The sequence below is a fragment of the Telmatherina bonti genome (genome assembly GCF_933228915.1).
Source record: "Telmatherina bonti genome assembly, chromosome: 22".
In the NCBI taxonomy this organism is placed as follows: domain Eukaryota; kingdom Metazoa; phylum Chordata; class Actinopteri; order Atheriniformes; family Telmatherinidae; genus Telmatherina; species Telmatherina bonti.
The window spans coordinates 16022909-16043145 of NC_136631.1; the positions used below are offsets into that span (position 1 = coordinate 16022909).

At 38.6% G+C, this 20237-nt stretch overlaps 4 protein-coding genes across 6 annotated transcripts in view; 3 read left to right on the top strand and 1 right to left on the bottom strand.

The window, feature by feature from the left end:
• Positions 1-3360, top strand: part of atg2b (autophagy related 2B) — a gene marked incomplete at its 5' end in the record, with an annotated part of 18702 nt that extends 15342 nt beyond the window's left edge. Inside the window, 8 exons of the mRNA XM_079262663.1 lie at positions 1-51; positions 135-342; positions 433-502; positions 590-672; positions 823-944; positions 1882-2036; positions 2134-2283; positions 2389-3360. The exon at positions 1-51 is cut by the window's left edge and continues 28 nt beyond it. Coding sequence (XP_079118789.1) covers positions 1-51; positions 135-342; positions 433-502; positions 590-672; positions 823-944; positions 1882-2036; positions 2134-2283; positions 2389-2619 — 1070 coding nt within the window. The 3' untranslated portion in view covers positions 2620-3360. The remainder of the gene's footprint in view (positions 52-134; positions 343-432; positions 503-589; positions 673-822; positions 945-1881; positions 2037-2133; positions 2284-2388) is intronic.
• A 458-nt stretch (positions 3361-3818) lies between these two features.
• On the top strand, positions 3819-8322 carry noxred1 (NADP-dependent oxidoreductase domain containing 1; the record flags this gene model as incomplete). Its single annotated transcript, XM_079261575.1, has 6 exons — positions 3819-3976; positions 4080-4261; positions 7292-7472; positions 7550-7704; positions 7870-8059; positions 8187-8322. The coding sequence occupies 6 exons, from the start codon at positions 3819-3821 to the stop codon at positions 8320-8322; spliced, it is 1002 nt and encodes a 333-aa protein (XP_079117701.1).
• Positions 8323-9442: 1120 nt separating this feature from the next.
• On the top strand, positions 9443-12350 carry tmed8 (transmembrane p24 trafficking protein 8). Of its 2 annotated transcripts, none has more exons than XM_079261829.1 (6): positions 9443-9557; positions 9824-9993; positions 10112-10205; positions 10313-10406; positions 10648-10947; positions 11140-12350. In XM_079261829.1, the coding sequence occupies exons 2-6, from the start codon at positions 9875-9877 to the stop codon at positions 11355-11357; spliced, it is 825 nt and encodes a 274-aa protein (XP_079117955.1). In that variant the 5' UTR covers positions 9443-9557; positions 9824-9874; the 3' UTR covers positions 11358-12350. The 2 variants fall into 2 exon arrangements, with proteins under 2 accessions (XP_079117955.1, XP_079117956.1); XM_079261830.1 differs by having other exon boundaries at positions 10654-10947.
• Positions 12351-17480: 5130 nt separating this feature from the next.
• gstz1 (glutathione S-transferase zeta 1) lies at positions 17481-20226 on the bottom strand. Of its 2 annotated transcripts, none has more exons than XM_079262622.1 (9): positions 20030-20226; positions 19592-19643; positions 19445-19512; positions 18472-18552; positions 18264-18389; positions 18113-18188; positions 17970-18022; positions 17839-17888; positions 17481-17644 (listed from the first exon to the last, which is right to left on the bottom strand). In XM_079262622.1, the coding sequence occupies exons 1-9, from the start codon at positions 20057-20059 to the stop codon at positions 17518-17520; spliced, it is 663 nt and encodes a 220-aa protein (XP_079118748.1). In that variant the 5' UTR covers positions 20060-20226; the 3' UTR covers positions 17481-17517. The 2 variants fall into 2 exon arrangements, with proteins under 2 accessions (XP_079118748.1, XP_079118749.1); XM_079262623.1 differs by lacking the exon at positions 20030-20226 and adding an exon at positions 19757-19898.
• Positions 20227-20237: the final 11 nt, after the last annotated feature.

Sequence of the window (20237 nt, forward strand, 5' to 3'; positions counted from 1 at the left end):
TTAGTAGTCTTGCTACTGAAGTAGAGTTTTTCTCCCCACCGGTTCAAGAAGGTAAGACTGATGATTTACAAATATATATAGAATTGTGTTATTTTTCATTTCACAGCGCCTGATTATGATATTTTTTTGAGCAGTCTGTGTCACCACAAAAAAGGCGTCCGCCCCGGAAATCTCATGCAGTTTTTCAAAGCATGTTGCTGGCAGCCAGGATGCAGCACCCATCATCTCAGTTCCTACTCAGAGGCAAATGAGCCACAATGGCTTCTCCTCATCTAGCAGGGAAGAAGTTAATGACAGCGAAATCTCTGCCTCGCCTTTCTCGGACCAGCCGATTTTCTTTAGGTTAGTGAGAAATACTGCTAATTAATCCTCACAATTACAACCCACATTAATTCCCTGGTTGTTTTAAGTGCTGTCTTCTCTTCATATCAGGGAGTTCAGATTTACATCTGAGGTTCCTATTCGTCTGGATTATCATGGCAAACATGTGATGATGGACCAGGTAGGCAACCTATGAGGGAAATGTGCTATTATGTGTGTGTTTTGTGAATAATTTATGAGTAGTTTTGTTTTTTGTTTTTTCTTTTAGGGAACATTTGCTGGGATCATCTTCGGGTTGACGCAGCTGAATTGTTCAGAGTTGAAACTTAGGCAGTTGTGCTACAGACAGGGGTATGTTCATTTCTGGACATCTTATGAGGCCATTAAGGAGCATGTTTATCTCACAGCCATGCATTATTCTCTATGTTGCTCTCAAGTGCAAATGTGTTTATTGACAGAAGATTGTTTTTCACAGGAAACTAACACTTGTGTGTGTTTTAGATTACTCGGTGTGGATAAACTCTTTTCTTATGCAATAAATGAGTGGCTAAACGACATAAAGACAAACCAGCTTCAAGGACTACTGAGTGGTGTGGCGCCTATTCACACTCTAGTGAAACTGGGTAAGTCTAGCACTGGATTTTAACCCATGCATTAGATTTTAGTGTTCCATTTTTACATATAAACATTAATAGCAACTCACTCTTAACTTTAAGCCTCTTATTATTTATTGTTAATTCAATTCAGCTTTTTTGTGTAGTGCTACTTCACAACAATGTCATCTCAGGTAGTGCTGTGAGGATGTGCTTTTGTCCTGATTCGATTTGATTCAAAAAAATTTTTTTTTATTTAATTTTTTTTGGTGCCGATTCAATTTCAATTGCAATTCTTACAATTTTTCGATATTGCTGATTTTTGTAGACTAAAAACCAAAAAAAATGTCCAAAACTTTTTTTGCTCTTTTTTCTAAATTTCAATTAGGAAAAAAACAACACAGTAGCCCGACCATCATTCTGCAGCTATACGAAGATCAATAAAAACAATTTTTTAAAAAAATTACAAAAAATTTTACAATGAATTATTTGTATTTATTTAAAAAAATTAATCAAGAAATCTATTTGAAATTGTGAAGCAAAAAAATCCAGATTTTTGATTTATTTATTTATTTTTTTATTCAGTTTCCAACCCCTAATCTCAGGGCACTTTACAAACACATCAATTTAAGCCAATTCAAATAAATAGCCTTGTTAAGGAAAAACCAACAGATTGCATCAAATCTTGACTTCAATCCAATCCTGAGCATGCACAAAATGATAGTTACTGTTATTAATGCTCATAAGTTCCCAAGTGTCAACCATACAGCAAATAGTTGTTTAGAAGAGTTTTACTGTTATTTTGTAGATGATATAGATCTAGTCTTAATGCATTTATTTTAGGCTGGGATACCTAGTCATTTATTAATCATTTACTGATAGACATTAACAGAATAGCAGCTCGTCAACCTAGCAGCATACTTCAGATTCCTTACATTCACATCTTTAAAATAAATATTCCTTTCAGTTCATGGACTCAGGGACTTGGTGTGGCTCCCTATTGAGCAGTACAGGAAAGATGGTCGGATAGTGCGTGGATTTCAACGCGGCACTGCCTCTTTTGGAACTTCTACTGCAATGGCTGCTCTGGAGCTCACAAACAGGATGGTTCGGACCATCCAGGTAACACGGTTGTCCGCTTTTAATAAGAAGCCTTTATTTAGTGTATACTCTTTCACAAGACACCCAACAACTGAATTATTCTTGTCTTTCTCTTTAGGCTGCAGCTGAGACAGCCTATGACATGGTGTCTCCAGTTCCTGATGAGAGAGATGTAAAGAGGGTGAAGCGTTACTCTCATTATGGGCTGGCTCATCAGCCTGTTGACCTAAGAGAAGGTGTAGCCAAAGCTTACACTGTGGTGAAAGAGGTAAACAAACTGGAACTTTGGCTGATCGGTGTTTTTGTTTAAATGCCATTTATACTACTGGAACCAGCCTCTATATTAAAAAGGAATTTATGTTTCCACCTGCAGGGTATCACAGACACTGCGCTGACCATCTATGACACAGCCACGCGGGAACATGAGCAGCGAGGGATGACAGGAGCAGTTGGTGGAGTTCTCCGCCAGTTGCCACCAGCAGTAGTCAAGCCACTCATTATGGCCACCGAAGCCACCTCCAATGTTTTGGGTGGAATGCGGAATCAGATTCACCCCGATGCGCGTCAGGAGGAAACTCAAAAATGGAGGCAAGGCGAGGAGTAATTGTCATTGCCATATGATAGCTGAAACACCAACTGTAGAGATGCCACAGCTTATGTTTTTTGTTTTGTTTTTTAAGAGGAAAAATGTGGACAACCAGTTCTCGTGTAAATAAAACTGTTCATCTCATGCCAGTTTGAGCAACTGTGATTTAGCTTACCATTTTCCTCACAGTGCCTTTGTGGTCATCAGCATTGCCCATCATTTGCTCTATCAAAGGGATGAATGAAGAATAAGTGTGTGAGCCACATGTATTCTTCAAATGGGTTTTGTCAGATGTTAAAAACATGAATGACAGGTTTCCACATTAGCTTCATTTTCTAACAGTTGTTTACAAATAGTGTCATATTCTTTTATTCTGATTGGTGTCAACAAACACTAATATTAGAGGTGTAATTACCCTTAATTTATTACACATACTGTATGTTGGCCTTGTTATTTACTGTAAATATTCCTAACATGTAACATCTCATGCAAATATAAGTACAATAATAGAAACTGAATGTGTTAAAGTTGTATAAAGGTCTTTAGTCTGCACTTTTAAGTGACTTGAAGGGTTACTGGCCCAAGCAAATGAAAAATGGGACGACTATCCAAATGTGTTAAGTTGCACAGCTTTATTCTGAACTCTGATAAGTGTATTGTGTAATTTTAATAAAAGCTGCTCTGCTAAAAAGCTGCTTTTTTAACTTTGAAAACAGTTACCGTGTTGAATTGCTTTTGTCTGACGCTCACATTTTTAAATTGATGACAAAGTTTTCGTTAAGGTCTTCAAGTAAAGTCTTAATACTTTTCTTAGCTTGTTTTTTTTCCAAGTGTCTAAATGTTGATGTTTGTTGTGCTAAGTTTTCTTACAGACATTTTATTTGCTTGTCTGTGTGGAAGAAATGATTTCTTGTACATACATGTACAGTTAATTCATGAATTTGTATTAATACACAAAAAAGGGAATTAAACAGTTCAATTCACGCCTGACTGTGGGGACATTATTGGTCATTTTAATCATATTTAACCCAGTGCTCGATTTTATATGATAATTATAAAATATTTCACGATTTAATTTGTATCTTTTTAATATACAGTCTATGATTTGTATGCGTGTGTAGTTAAGTCGGAAGTTAACGTTGCCATGGTAACAAGGCACATTTTGCGAACAGGTGGTGAGTTTGGTCGTCGACTTCTCTTGCATAAACTACCAGGTGATGATGGACATAGTAGCCGGTCTGAGTAGTTTGTCTTTTGAAAGTGGTCTGACAGACGACGAGAAAAAGCTACTTTACCTCCGTGCACGCTCGGCCAGACTGACATTCTGCGGGTGCGCGCACGCAGCTTTTGTGTGTCAGCTGCTTCACTCTCTGAGGTAATTTATTGAGGCCCTTTTCTAAATTTGCCTGACAATTATTAGAATCCTTACATTGACATTTAGCACCGTTCTAAATATCTACAAATGTCCATACTTTCAGATGTAGCATCAAAAATTACACAGGTGTTCCAGACTCAGTGGCATCCGCAGAACACGGTGAACTTGCTGTGGGGATACTTGGTATGGGTCGCCTGGGAAAGCAGCTGCTCGTCGGCCTTCTTCAAAAAACCAGCATCAACCCATCACATATTAAGATATCTACTAGAAATCCAGATTCAATAGGTACACGCAAGTAAATTATTTATGCAGCAAAATCTATCTATTGTTACAGCCCAGCTCAAAAAGGCTGCAACCAAGAAGTGAGGTATGCACAAAAGTGGTGATACAAGAAATAGACTTTAAGAAATATAAATAAAACAGAAACTTAAGACACACTGAGCTCAGGGTTGGTGGAGCTCTAGAAGGGTGGCAGAGCACACCGGGCCCAAGTGTGGCTCATGCCACTGATTAGGACGGCACCTGGAAACACTCAGAAAAAGAAGCACTTAAAGTCAAAACCGTGGTGGGGCTCTCTATCTATCTATCTATCTATCTATCTATCTATCAATCTTTCCATCTATGCCAAGTCTAAGTATTCAGTTGCTGAATACTTAGACTTGGCACTCCACACCAGTGATATTAAGCATTAGGGTTGGATCTACTTTATCTTAAAGATCATTTTTGTGAAGAAAACATGATGGACCACTCATTTAAAAAGAGATATAAAGTTTCCAGACCTCTCCATTTTGCACCAGTATCCTCCCAGTACTGGCAGAGGCTTTAGTAGAAGAGGGGCTCCAAGATTGCAACGGCCTTGGTGATTCTTGTGTTTGATTAAGCCTCAGAACATTTCCAAATAAAGCCATTTTGACCATATTTCATTAAACCTTAGCTAAGCCTTTCACCTTTACCAACCTAGTAACCTCTCACCTACTGATTTCTGTAATGCCCACTGTCTTGTGGACCCTCCAGAGGAACTGAGATGCAAACCTTCAGTGTACCTTGATTGTAACCTGTTTCTTCAGCAACCATAACTGTTGTGCTCTTTTCCATTTTTTATGACCTACTCAATGCAAATGAAGCCCTTTTTAACCCAGAAGTTCACAGTCTTGTGGTGAAGCTTCAATCAATCAATCAATCAATCAATACTTTATTAGGTCCCCGAAGGGCAATTTGTGTGCAGCCGGTAGCATAAAAGTGCAATCAGTCAACAACAACAAACAATAAAAATAGTAAAATAATAAAATAAAAATAGTAAAATAATAAAATAATAATAAAATAATATAATAAAATAATAAAAGGCAAGTTAAATAACAGTGGAAACATGGTAAGATGAGAACATCACAGCACGTAAAGCGACGCTAAAAGTAGCAAATTAACAACTATGATTTATTTAAAAATCCAATGGCTCTTGGGATGAAGGAGTTTCTGACTCTATTGGTTTTAAACTTAGGCACGCAATATCTCCTGCCTGAGCGCAATGGCTGAAACTGCCTGTGCAGAGGATGGGCAGGATCTGCAAGGATTTTCTTTGCCTTGCATACAGCCCTGCATTTGTAAAGGTCCCACAAATCACTTAACTGACAGCCAGTAATTTTACTGCACTCTTTAACTATGCTTTGTAAGCGGTTTCGATTTTTAAGATTTAACATGCCAAACCAGCAAAGAAAAGCAAAGGTAAGAGTTGACTCCACAAAACAGGAATAAAACATTTTCATAAAAACATTGTCGACGTTAAAAAATCTCAATTTGCGAAGGAAGTGCATTTTCTGGTGAGCTTTACTACAGACAGCATCAACCTGGGTGTCGAATGTTAATTTACTGTCCAGTACTGTTCCCAAGTACTTGTACTGATGCACCACCTCAACTACCTGTCCATTTATCAGGGCAGGAGGGAGGGCAGGAGTGGATTTCCTAAAATCTATCAACAATTCTTTTGTCTTTGACACATTTATGTGCAGGAAAGAAGACTGACACCACTCAAGAAAGTCAGTCAAGACAGGGCCATGATCAAGAACATCACCAGAGACCAGAGAAACTATGACAGAATCATCAGCAAACTTAATGACATGGCGGTTCTCATGGAGGCTTTGGCACATATTTGTGTACAATACAAACAACAAGGGAGACAAAATGCAACCCTGAGGTGCACCGGTGGAGGAAACCAGAGAGTCAGACAGAATGCTGTTGACTCTAACTTGCTGAGTCCTGCATGTTAGAAAGTCAATTAGCCATAGAATCAAAGTTCCATCCACATTCATATATTTAAGTCTCTCTGCCAGTAGATGTGGCTGAATTGAGTTGAAGGCTGAGGAAAAGTCAATGAAGAGCAGCCGCACTAACGTCCTTGCACCTTCGAGATGACTGAGTGTCAAATTTAGGAGGGGGAAACTGGCATTAGCTTGCAGCTAATGCCAGTTTCCCCCTTTAGACAAAAGCTCTGTGACTAATCCTGCTGTGCACAAAATCATGGTCATGGACCAAGCTTTATCAGTCTGAGCGCAGCGCTTGTGAATAGCCACAAGGGATATGCTCCTTGGTTACCATCGTAAGGCAACCAGAAAATAGCTTAAATCCTGCCTTTTCCAAGAGGAGGGCAAACTTTGTAGAACATCACTGATAAAGAAAGTCAAGAATTTTGTTTGGTAAGATTCAACTAATGCCTTGTTGATCAGCATTCTCTTGTCCTGCAAGTCTCAGCTTGTTGTATTTGTCAAAAGTGATGTTATGAAGCTTGTCAGGTTGTTAGTACCCCTTCTGTGGTAAGGTGCTGGTTTTCTGGTTTGAAGCTTATATGGGTCTAGATCATCAGTACTTTAATACACTAAAATGCTGCTCCATGGTACAGATGTTGACACAGTCAAGCCATCCATAAATTCCTAAATGTTCAGCTGTTAGATAACATAATTGGTGAGGAGCCATTTAGTTTCATGATTCTCTTCTTTACTTAATATCCTTCTGAAGGTGAGTGGAAAGCCTCAGACTGAAGCCATTACAGCAGTCAAGGTAGTGTGAAAGTAAATGTACATCTGTCATACAGCCTTACTACAGAGGAACAGAGGAATCTACCATTTTTTATCCAATGAGAAAGAGGATTTTCTAAAATTTAGCTCAGTTTAGATGGCAAATATTTCAGATGTCTGACTGGTTGAGACTATGACAAATTTACAAGTTAATGATTAAGCTTATATGTTGATTTAAGTAAACTGCACCTCAAGCTTACTTCCTTGTTATCCTGACAGAGTTAAGATCCTCTCTGATCGTGTATTTCAGAGAAAAGTCTCCCTAAAGAAGTTGAGTGTTTCTTTGACAATCGCAGACTGGCAGCATGGGCAGATGTTCTGTTCCTCTGCTGTTTGCCCTCTCACCTACCCAAAATATCCAGGGACCTCCGCTGTCATCTGCCAAAGCGCTGCCTAGTATACAGCTTCACCTCTGCTGTGCCTGTCACCAGGTACGAACACACTCGTGCAAAAACACATCCGATTAATTTTAAGTCAACAAATCCCTCATTATAGATTTCTGTTTCAGATTAGCCCAACTTCTTGGACATGATTTTATCATAAAACCACAATATGAATTTGTCCCTTGTGACACTGAAGACTTGTGGCTGTCTTGCGGTCATCTGACAAAAGCACTGACAGATCCCTTTCTAATAGAGGCATCATGTCCTCTTTCCATGAAAGGTAGATGTTTTATCTAGTTTTAAACAGGTTGATCTTTACTTTGTCATATTTGTCATATGCAAAAGAATCCTCAGTATTTTAACTTTGCCTTCATTTCAACATAAGCATTAATAAACATATTTTCTTCTGTAAGTATTGATGCTGATTTTTTTTTTTTTTTTGTAGGTGGGATTACTCTCAGTCTGAAGTGGGTGTGTGCAGTGTTGTACAGCCTGTTGAATATCTGCACTTCTGCTAGTCTGGGATCCAGTCAGACCATCACTCTGATTAATGGTGTTTTTAAGGAGAAATGTGAGAACCATGTGCAGTTAGATGCACACAGTTTCATCAGTTCTTCTGTCCCTCTTTCAGATGAGTAAGCAGTCATCATGTTTGTATGTGTTCCTGCACAGACAAAATAAACTTACAAAGTAATGTTTTTAAAAAGTGGATTAACTAATTCCAATATCTCCTTTTTTTTTTTTTTTTACTTTCACACAAAGGTCATTTCCCTGGATTTCACTCACTGATGTCCAAACGAAAGAGACGCCCCTGCTACGTTTTGTATCAAGCAGCAAATCTATGCAGCAGTGCATTTCTGCAGTATATAAATCACAGCTAGTGAAACCACTCAAATAATGCTGTAACATTGTAATGAAAAGCTTCCATAAATATCTAACACATGAAGTTATACTGAAATAGTTTATATTCTGTTATTGTTTTCAGATTTAATTGTTTTTCAAGTTTGATTAATATGTTGAAATAATATTTTCACAATGCAAAAAAAAGTCATTCTTGTATTCTGTAACATGATAGATGAGTTTAATAAATGACCATTTTTGTCCATAATATGAGTAATACATAAAAAAGCAATATTATGATATAATTTATTTTGAAGAAGAGTGTGTAAACTGATTTATTTTTGGTGACTATAGGATCATATAAATATTTTGAAATTAGGACATTTCCTTTGAAGAGGGGGAAGTATGTATCATGATTTATTATTCCTCAAATAAATTTTGTGTATTAAGGTGATCCTACTGGTCAGGAACTATTTTTCTTGATGAGATGATATGTATTTGCTTATAAAAAAAGTAACAGGCAGATGTTACCTCTACTTCTGACGACTTGAAAAATAAAAATGTACTGAGGAGTTAATCCCACTGCTGTGTTACCCAAGACTATTTACGGACTTGTAAGACCAATCATACAACAAAATAGATGTTTTACATGACAAAATATGACCATGATAATATTTTTAAAGTAGCCAATGACACTAAAAATTTCCAGTTTATGTTTATGATAGCAATTTTTATTAAACTTATTTGATGTGACTTGTTTGACCAGTTTATTGTGGGGGTGAGATTAAATTATTCTGATTACTGGCTATAGTTTTTTTTTTTTTTTAAATTAGGGTGCAATTTTATTTTTTTAGTTGTTGGCTTTTTAAATTATCTTAAAGTATTTATTTCAGGTTTGATTTTTTTTTTTTTTTTTTTTAATTCATTGACCTAATAAAAATGGTGTCCTAAGGTTAGTATTCAGTATCTCGGACCAATCTGTCCCAACCCTGCAGTAAGCATCCTCTGAACAGCTGCTGCATCAGAAAAGATCCTCTGAACAGCTGAGCAGCAGCAGTGAATACATAGAGCTGCATCAGAAAAGATCCCGATCCTTGATTGAAGATTCGCACATTTTCGTCAAAACTCGACAAAATACGGAAGTCTAACATTTGCGTCTGTGTTTTTCCTGTCAAGAACAAGCAGCGTCTTAGGGAGAACTGTCACATGATTACAAGGATATGGAGGAGTATTTCTTATTGGTCTTAGTTCGATTGAAGTAAATTCTCATCACATTATCGACGCAACATCGTGGTAAGACAACAGCTCTTATGATCGTCGCCCCGGTTGCACTTTTACTGCACGCTAGGTAGCTAACGTCAGCTAGCTGGCTACAAGCTAATGCGAGTTTATGAAGATAAAGACAGTCGTTGAAAATGCAGTTTATACACACATTATAAGCTTAAGTGGGCTTTGCTGTGATTAAATGAGTGATTTTGTGTCAAGTAGTAGTTTGTTGCCTGTGTGCAAAGATGCTAACTTCAGTATCGCCATCTCCCCCTCCTCCCTGTGGTTTCGAGGGGCGGGGCTTAATCTCTTCCAGCCACGCAGACAGAGGTGTTTGTCTCGTCATGACAGCCATGGAGAGATTAGAGTCTACATCAGAGCTTCAGTCACGGCTATCATCCTTGTCCTTCTCTTCTTTTCCCGGAATAACATCGAAACAGTGCACCAGTAGACCGCCAGACAGGTAACCTGTTGCATATAGTTACCATTCGGGCTTATACATGTCACTAGTTGTTGTTTTTGAGTCATTCCCGTGCAAATGTTCGGATTTTTATTCTACTGTAATTTTATCTTTACTTAAGGCTCCAGAATACAAGTCTTTCAGAGGGCTTTACTCAGTCCAAAAACCAAGCTGATATGGATGAAAGCAAGGAGGGTTCAGGACAGCTTTGTAAGGTAGTTATTATTGGAGTATGTAACAAGGGTGTCAACAAGTTTCTGTGCACAAGGAGTGCACAACATGATTTCTTTCCAATAATGTACCACATGTGTTGCACTTTGAGGGTAATAAGGAGGCCCCTGCTGAGCTGGCCCTGGGGGAAGGAGGCAAAGAGGACGACAGCACTGGGAGCTGTCAGGTCTCTGCTGAAATGAAAGGTGAGGATTCATAGAGTGTGACCTCATCACTGCTGCTTTGATTTTAACTATGTTTTTGTTAAGTCTGATAAATATATTACAAATGTCAATGTGCAATACAACATATGCTTTAAATGGCTGCATTAGGATTCAGCCGTAAGTGGCTGAATTAGGATTTTCCTAAGACTTAATCACACAAGATAAATCCATTTGAGAGTTGCTCTTGCGTTCTCCTCAAACTCTCTTTTTTGTTGCTTCTGAGATGCAGCCCAGATGCCACCCCTACAACCCCCTATAACTTGGACATCTGCTGCACTGAAGGAGCTGAAGGCGAAGCTTCGAACGGAAAAGGACAGTGTGGTGACAGTGTACCGAGGCGACATTATGACGGTTCATGTCCCCACTCTCCCAGAGGCTAAGAAAGTGTGCTGGGAGTTTGCCACAGATGGCTATGACATTGGCTTTGGCATATATTTTGACTGGACTCCTGTGACAAACAGGTCTATCACAGTGCACATCAGTGAGTCGAGTGATGATGAAGATGAAGAGGAGGAGCTGGAAGGTCAGTTTATAATTTGCAAAATGAGGCAGCTGAAACTGATCTCCTGTGTTAGTCTTTTAAACTTGATATTTCTTGTAAAGTCACCGCAGATCCTCTTTATCTATAGAACACACCTCTTTTTTTATATGTTCTTGTCCAGCTGCAGTCCGAGGCAGTGTGTTGACTTTGTGGTTTATCCGGTTTGTGTTGCAGGGCCTGTCAGTAATGGAGACATAGAGAAAGGCTCGAAAAGTCAAGCCAACTCAAACTTGGCTGAAATCATGCCTGTGTACCGTCAGGACAGCCATTTGTCTGTCCACGGCGGGAGCCACAACTTTCCAGGTGAAGGCACATACCTTCTTAAGTTTGACAACTCCTACTCCCTTTGGCGAAACAAAACACTTTACTACAGGGTTTATTACAGTGCCTAAGATGCCAATTTGTTGCCCATGAATGTATAATTTACAGAAGAATATTACTCTCAAGAACAATGAACTATTTTTGATTTTAAACTTGGGAAAAAAAATTAGATGATATTCAACATTAACACAGATATATATATATATTTTTTTTTATTGCTCAGCTTGTGTTGTCACGTGTTCAGTATCTGTTTTGAATTCACCTGTTTCATTGTCTTGCTGACGTATAGTTAAACGAAGCCTTGCATATGTGCCATATTTCCATGTATGCATCATGCTTTTTGGTCAAGTGCCCGTTATAAAACATATATTGTCTTCACCTGTAACATTTCTATGGTAGCAGCAATCAGGGGACACCTGCACAAAGTGTATTTTACCAGGTGCATTAGTAGCAATGCTCTATAGAAACAAAAGTTTGTGTGTGTGCGTTCTTTGTCGTTTGCTGTATTTATCATTCAGCTTTATTGCATAACTTATTTTTGATGTGCCGAATCAAATTATGTGATAAAAAGGAATATAATATAAATTCTAACTATCTACTGTCATAGTGGAGTGTTGGTCAACATATAAGTTGAATGTACTGAGGCAAGTGGTTTTCCAGAGTGTGCTTTTTATGACACAAATAGAAGCCATCCCTTATCACATAAAGCTGTTATTATGTAATATAGATTCAATATTTACCTTTGCTTTACCCATGTTTTAATGAGCTGTTTTTGAAGTTCAAGAAACATATAATCCAAATGTGTTCGATACACACATCTATGTCAGTAAAAAATTTGATTTCCTCACACACACACACACACACACACACACATACATACACATATATATAATATACATACAAAATGTGTGTGTGGGTGCACCACACACACATTGTAAAATCATCCTTGTAAAATCAATGTTTGTACCACTTTCACTTGTGTGCATGTTTCCAAAGATGTCCCAGATGTGGCTGCTAATGTATGCATTATGAAACTGATGATTTAAAGCTTTCTATGTTTATTGTACCATAACTTTACTGTAAGTTATCCTGATGAGATTTGTTCCTGAAATTTCTATTCTCCAATAAAAAGATTATCAGTTTTTGCCATCATTAATTTGGCTTTGGGTGGGACAAACTTGTGATTAATGTGAATAGTAGCTTGTTGTGTAGCTGTTTGTTGCAATATGATTAACCTGAAGATGGTTTGCAAAATGCACCCATTTAACCCAAGACATTTTGTAACAGTCTCACTGCAGATCCAAGATTAGAGCATGCTTCAGGATGGTCCCATGTGTTTCCATTAAATTGTGGCATTAGGGGGTTGATGTAATTTACAGAACTGCTGATGAAACCTGGTTTTATTTTCACCTCTCCCTTAAGGACAGTCACAGCCCTCAGTCACATCTAGTGTCACACACTTCACTGGGTTTCTAAAAAGCAAAACATACAGCCAAACAGTATTCATGGATTTCTACTTAAACCTGTTGTTGTTCATCTAAATACATAATTAATATAAGATAAGTAATGTTAAACCCCGAGGGCAGGCTTAGAGGTGCTGTGTTAGAATAACATGTTTGTAGCATCTTGTCATGTCCCATTTTGTACTGTAGATCAGGGGTGTATGGCTTTCAGGGCTTTCAATGTATCCGTGCTCCAACACAAATTAAACAGAACTGCATTGGCTGTTGAATCCATTTAATGTATGTCAGGTGTGTTGAAACAAGGAAACAGTGAAACCCAGCAGGACAGTGGCCCTAGAGGACTGACTCTGGACACCCCTGTGTAGGTATAATATAACAGAGTACTCATACAAAAATGTCTGTATTTAACTAATGAGAATATTATATCAAGCAGTTCAGGGTTTAGTCATGTCATCTCTATCTGGTAAAGAAAAAAAAAACTATTTCACACAAAAACTGTGTGATAACTTGTATTGGAAATAAGGAATTTAATCCAAGTGCAGTAACTAGGTGCAAATTTCAAGTACTTTTTATTTTATTTTTTTTACTTTAGTCTTGTAATGTCATTTTGGAAAGCTCTTCTTTGGATGTTGGCTGCCTTTCATCACGGTTTCTACATTTTTTAATATCTCAATAATGTTGAGATCTGTTCTAGGAAGAATATATCCGTCCATCGAACCTAATATTCCTTCTGATTTTAAACCCAGTTAATGTGTCATTTACCTTGGCCTTCTTTCGGTCTGCAATATATTATCGCCCCTACAGAGCAGATTTTAGTTTTTGTAAACATCCTGAAAATTTGTTTTAACAAAAACGGGAGACAAAATCTCTCTTTCTTTCTCTCTCTTTCTTTTTGTTGTTGGTGATGACTCCCCCGCCCCCCGACCAGTAAAGCTCGGACTGGCCTTACTGGTTGATTTCTAATTGATTATTTTTCGGTCTCACCTGTGCTTTTTTTTTTTCCACAACTGCCTCAAACTCGACTCAGCCAATCACAAATTACTACCGGAGCTTCACTTTTCAACACTTTAGTCTTTACTCCAAACTCATCCAGAGAAAATGGGCAAGCTGCATTTTTACGTCCTTTGGTCCCTGCGTGACGTTCCCCGCCAATTTATTAGGTATGTCCTCATTAAAACAAGAGGGGTTTCTAAACAAATCAATAATTGGAAAAAAAAAACAAAAAAAACAAGCTCGTGTGACTTTCCGCAGCAAATCCAGAGGCCGCTTCTTCCAGGCCCACATCCCGCTGCCTCTCCCCAAACAGCTGGTCATCTTCGGTCTTGGAGAATGGACATCCAAGGAGACCACGATCTCAGCCGAAGTTGTGGTCAGCGAAGGTTTACAGGCCCAGATTTTAGGCACTCTGTCTGCTCAAGTAAAGTAAGCGGAGACGTGTGATTTAAAGGTTTATTAGAGATAATGAAAAATAAAGAGTTGAGTTCCTGTTTAAATTTAGGTGCCTGATCTGGGAAGGTGACTGGAGCAATGACATAGTCAGAGTGGCTGCAGAAAGAAGCAGGAGGGGAGTTTATGGCAAGATTGTTCTGAGGGTCAGTGTACAGGTAGGCCTTCTGGTAAACAATTCTATAATGAATGGGAAGAATCAGAAATAAACAACCAGAAGTATTCACACACTTGAAAAAATAAAGATAATGTTGGTTAAAGCTGAAATGTAAACATAAGTTATAAAGCGCTGCGCCACGGGTCTGTTTCACCAGCCACAGGAAAACACCAGTGTCCTCTGCGGCAGCCCTTTGGTTGAGAGGAAATGTCTGTCTTCAAAGCAGCCCAGTGGAGATGATCTCTCCATCACTTTACAGCAAAGTGTGGGAAATGAGACGGTGAGAAAACCAATATTTAGCTTTTTATTTGTAATCAGTTTGTTTGTAATGTGTCAGTTGTTTTAGGTAGTACAAATCCTTATATTTTTTAATAATTTTAATGTAACTTGTGATTTTATTGTGATTTTTGCTATTTGTATTGTCTTTTTTGCGTTTTACACCATCTGTAATGCTTTAAATGTGTCATGTAAAGCCCTTTGAATGGTCTTGTACATGAAGGGTGCCATACAAATAAACTTGCCTTGTCTTACAGATGATGTCTAGCTCCTCACACCTGGGCGATGATATTTGCTATGCCGAGATCCACTTAAATAAAATGGGCAAAAGTGATTTCCCGCATCCTGCAGCTATAGTGAGTATCATGCTTAAGAAAACGGCTGCTGTTTGTGCATCAAACAAGTAGCTGATAACGGTTTCTCTGCTACTGAAAGGATAAGACGCCCAGACGTACAGTCATTAGCAGGAGAGACTGCCTGACGTGGAGCTCCGAGGACATGGACAGTCTCGCAGAGGAAATAGACCAAGTTTCAACTCCCAAAAAACGGAGGTTGTCCAGGTTGAGCAGCCAAGAGGAAATGAGTGTGCAGATTAAAAATGAGAACAGAGAAGGTCAGAGTCGCGACCTCCACAGCTATTGTGCTTTACTGAGAAGTTTCCACAAAGGTTATGTTATAGTTTCAGCGTGTCCATCAAAGCGCTGGTGCCATTCGATGTGTCTGTGTGACCCCGATACTGCCATCCTCATCGGAGGGGAAACATCAGATCAAAACCACTGCAGTGATATTCTGTGGAAGCTTGAGTTAGGTAATATTAGTTCTTTGTATCCACAAAACATGTTTCTGGGATGAAGGCGCAGGATTAATAATGTGTAACACCAGAGAAGGAATTAATACAAACCAGAAGTCTGAACTCTTGCTGGAGGTTAATTGAATTCTTACATGATGGTTACCAGAACTTTTTTTTTTCTTTTCAGATAGTGACTTCTGGTTCCCAGTGAACTCCTCTGGTTCAGGACCTGTACCTCCATGTGCTCGAGGACACACTGCAACCTATGACCCAGACACAAAGTCAGTCTTTGTGTATGGTGGCCTGAGGGAGGGTCAGCGCTACAACGAGCTGTACATCCTTAATACTCTGACCTGGAAGTGGAAGCTTGTCACTGTGCGTTTATTGCAAGTTACTCCCATTGTGCTCTCAGCTTTTCCTTTTTGAAACACGCAAACAAATGAGTATGAAACACTGTTTTTGCCACTTTGTTCATTTTAAGGCAAAAGGGAATGTGCCAAATCTGGCATATCATTCAGCAACATTTTACAAGAAAGAACTTTTTGTGTTTGGAGGAGTCCAGCCAAGCCATACGTTGGGGGATAAATCCTGCAGTAATGCTCTATACATCTTCAACCCAGAGTATGAACTGTGGTACAAGCCCATTGTGGACGGGGATAAGCCTCTACCTCGCTTTGGGTTAGTCTTTGCAAAACAGCTAGAGTAAACCTACTATATAACCAGAATATATATATATATATATATATATATATATATATATATATATATTAGTGTGTATATGTGTTACATACATATATGTTAACTTTTGGAACATTAACATGGTATTTATTAAACAGGCACTCAGCCACACTTCTTTCCCACAAATTGGTGATATTTGGAGGACAGAAGACCGCTGCCTACCTTAACGATCTTCATGTTTTAGATCTGGGTAAAATAGAGACACACTCATTGCTTTAGGTGCCAACTTTGTGCTCAGGTTCATACTGATGATTAAATTTTCTTTTTTGATTGAAGGTTTTATGGAGTACACAGCTGTGAAGTCTGCAACCATGCCACCCGTGCCTCGAGGGTGAGTAGGGAACTTATCAACTTTGATAAATGTCATCAATGTAGCCATCTGGTCCTTATATTTTTGGTGGCTAAGACATGCAAAGCAGCATTTGAAATGGATTTCATTCTTAAACAAAATATCCTTGATATAGCACAATAAGATGTATGTAAAAATAAAAAATGGTCCAGTCCACTGACACTTTCTTTTTGCTGAACATGAATGAATGGGCAGGTTTCACGCAGCAGTCCCAGTTTTGGACAACAGGATATTGGTCAGTGGAGGTAGCAGTGCAATCGGAGTGCTACAGGATGTACACATCTTTAACATTGGTTCGTGCTTCTGCCGCTCACCAATGTGCCATTTACATGTGTTTATGTATGAATAAAAGTATGCCTCAATACAATCAAGTTTGCATAAAATGTGTCAAAAAAGCAGAGTAATCTTTTTGCTTTTTTCCCCCCTTTCTAGATACTGGTATGTGGAGCTCAGTGGCATCTCCAATGCTTTGCTCCAAGCCTCGTGCTGGACACAGCATGATTAATTTGGGCAGGGCCATCCTGACAGATGCTGAGGACCACAGGTGGGGTGAACACACCAATATCCAGTGCACCTTTTTGGTTTTTGGTGGGTCAGACTGCTCCGGTTCTTTCTACAATGACAAAGTGAAATGCACTGTGATGATTGCTGTTGACAAGTGAATATATTTTAACTGCTGTGGATGGCGTGATTTGATCTACCAAAATTTGATTAGTCTCTCCATAAGCACTCGTGCTATCATCAGACAGGTGGTATGCTGCAAGCAGTGATCCCTGAGGTTTTGCACTTTGCATAGCAAATCTCTAATCTGCATGTTTTACACATTATGTTCTTTACCTGTTCTATGTGTCATTATTTTAAAGTTAAACTGTGGACTGTGAATATTAAAGACTACATACGTGCTAATAAATATTTTTAACTCAAAAGTCTTGATTTAAAATGACTGGACTTAAACAGGATTACTTTTAAAGGACTTTATTTAACACTGTATATTTCTCAATTTGCTGTCTTTTTATGCACGAAGATCCTCAGGCGTGTCTGGTTGGCAAGATGGGTGGCTCACTTTGAAAGCTTCAATCTCACGTAAAGTCTCATTTAACCTTTTGATAGTAGGATACTGCCCCACATCCACTTTGAACCTGCAGAGATTTAAAAACAAAAGTGATCTACCTCTGTATTGTATGGTTTATGGATCAGCTTGGTCTGGATATATATAAAAAGACGAGCTGTAATCATGTTGACTAAAAATTGCAGTAAAATTATTGCTCTGTGTACAATGTGCCCGAAGTTTTAAATCAAGGTCAAAGTGTTCATGAAGTGTCTGAATGCATACCTTTCTGCATTGTAGACTTGTGGGACCAGACAAATGTCTGCCATGGAGATCTAAAAGCAGTGATCAGGATTAAAAATCTGCATGGAATGTCACCCCTCTGCTTATTTCTGATCTGACAATCATGCTCTTACCTCATCACCTACACAATATTTTCCTGATGTCTGCTTCAGAATCGGCTCTAACGCTGGTGGAGAACAAAAGTGAGCATGAGCCCTCTCGCAAACATTATTCAGGTGATGACCTTTAGCACATGTGTAATCAGGCTTCCACTTACCTTGAAAACCACGGGTAATAAAGTGTTGTGCCCACTGCACCTTCTCTGCTCCTATTTTCTGGAGCACGTACAAATTCTAAAACAACAATAATAATTACTGCGATGTTTGTGAACCGGTGTGGAGAATAGTTTATATCAGTTTTCTGCTCACCTGCAGAGGTTGTATCCCCGAGGCAATGAGGTCGCTTATAATTCGAACCTGGGCACGTGCCTTTGGGTCTGCTGGAAGTAGACGAGGTCCTGGTCTGGTCTCATCGATATACTGGATCACTGCTAACTACAAGAGCAAATATTTTCAGCAATAGCCTGAAGGGGTTTAAAAAGAACACATTTTGTTAAGCTGCTGTTTTCAGACTTACTGACTGAGAGAGGGTGATGCCATCAATTTCAACAGCAGGCACTTGCTGCATGGGGTTTAATGTTTTGTACTGCTCTGTAAGCTTAGACACAGACAACCTTTATCAATTAAATTATATTATTTGCATAATAAGATTTTATATAATTCTGCTTTTGAAAAAGAAAAGGTTGATTAGAAACAAAACATTTAGTTGAAAATAATTCTAAACCCACTAAGTGTTCAATTGGTAGCAGGTATTGGCACCAGGACTTGAAGCAAATTTATCTAGTTGGTATCATATGTTGGAGTAAAACCTTTTAACAATCAACAATAATGGTTTCACAGATGTGCAGGTTATCCATGTGAACTAATTCACCCCATATCTCTGGAGAGATATGGCCTTTAAATCACTAAGAATAAGATATATGGTCCCTTTTTTGTTATTAGAAACCTGGCATTCATGACTTCCCAAAATAAATATTAACATTCTCAACCATATTTTTATTAGTTTCAATGAACTCGAACACGGAGCTCATGCCTGAGTCAGTTTCTGTTACAGAACTGTCTGTAATGCAGTGCAAGCTGAGGGCCTGAAGATGACAGCCATTCTAATAAAAGCTTTCATTTCTGCCTTTAATGTATATTAAAAAAAAATGTCCTGATTTTGATTCTTTTAATGTTTGAGTTGTAGATAATGATGTTCCTTAATTAAAGTGGTGGAGAAACAAAATTGTTGGGAAAAAATAAGTCTTTCACAAAGTGGGGAACTCTATTCCATCTTTTTTTAAATGCGTCTTTTTTTTTCTCTGCCTTTCTGAGATTTTACTTTTTGTATCCTGTTATGAGCTGTATTGCTGCTTTTTGTAGTTACTTTTTTTTTTTTTGCAGTTTTTCATACACATTTCACACTTCATATGTCACCATGGTGTACAATGCTTAAAAAACTTATGCAGGGTGTGTAACTGTTTCAGTATGGTGCCGGTGTATCCCTTTACCTGCTGCCCTCCATCTTTGATGAGATTAACTGGAACTTGGTCATATTCAGTTCCTTTAAGAGCAAAAGCTGTGCATAAAAGGGTAGTTATTTTGTTGTCAAAGTCATTTACATTGGGAGCTTAGCAGAGTTAACTAGCATGACTTACCAATGCGGACCCTCCAGGAGCAGGAACTTCTGAAGTATCCATGAAGTACAGGCTGAACAGAAAGGGAATAAAAAAAAAAAGAAGAAAAAAAAAGCAGAAAGTAGTGAGTTAAGTCAGAAATTATTTCAAACCCCCTTCATGCACTTAATCGGTGTTCAAGTTCACCTTGGTTTGGGACATAGCTCTTTGGATCTAGACTCCCTTTACTAGAGAAGATCAAGTTTTGCAAAAAGTTTTTCTACAATTCACCCTTATCCTCCAGCAGCCAATGGGAAGTGTCCCTTATTTCCCTCCTACCTACTCTCTGGACCATGACTAAGCAACATTTGGGCTTCATATGGTTCACATTAAGCAGATAGTGCACGCGCACACACACACACACACACACACACACACACACACACATATAACATTTAACGCTCATATGTATCACTGTACCTTGGTAAGAGAAACTACCGTCATATGCATTGCTGCTGTAATAAAAGCTATGGGTAACGGTAGATTATGTTGAGCACATTTTATGGTTAAGTCCCACCTCTTTGCCTCTACAATGGGCAAGTAATGTAAAATATACACGGTTCTTTTAGGACACCGTTAACAAATCCTTGCCACTATTTAACGGAGATTTCGGACACAGGTCAAGTCC

Coding starts and splice junctions, on each gene's coding strand:
- tmed8 (XM_079261829.1), top strand. CDS start 9,875: ATGACAGCCATGGAGAGATTAGAGTCTACATCAGAGCTTCAGTCACGG. Junction 9,994..10,111: donor ACCAGTAGACCGCCAGACAG/GTAACCTGTTGC, acceptor TCTTTACTTAAG/GCTCCAGAATACAAGTCTTT. Junction 10,948..11,139: donor TGAAGAGGAGGAGCTGGAAG/GTCAGTTTATAA, acceptor TTTGTGTTGCAG/GGCCTGTCAGTAATGGAGAC.
- gstz1 (XM_079262622.1), bottom strand. CDS start 20,059: ATGCATATGACGGTAGTTTCTCTTACCAAG. Junction 19,513..19,591: donor CTCCTGGAGGGTCCGCATTG/GTAAGTCATGCT, acceptor TTTTATGCACAG/CTTTTGCTCTTAAAGGAACT. Junction 18,553..19,444: donor TCAAAGATGGAGGGCAGCAG/GTAAAGGGATAC, acceptor TCTGTGTCTAAG/CTTACAGAGCAGTACAAAAC.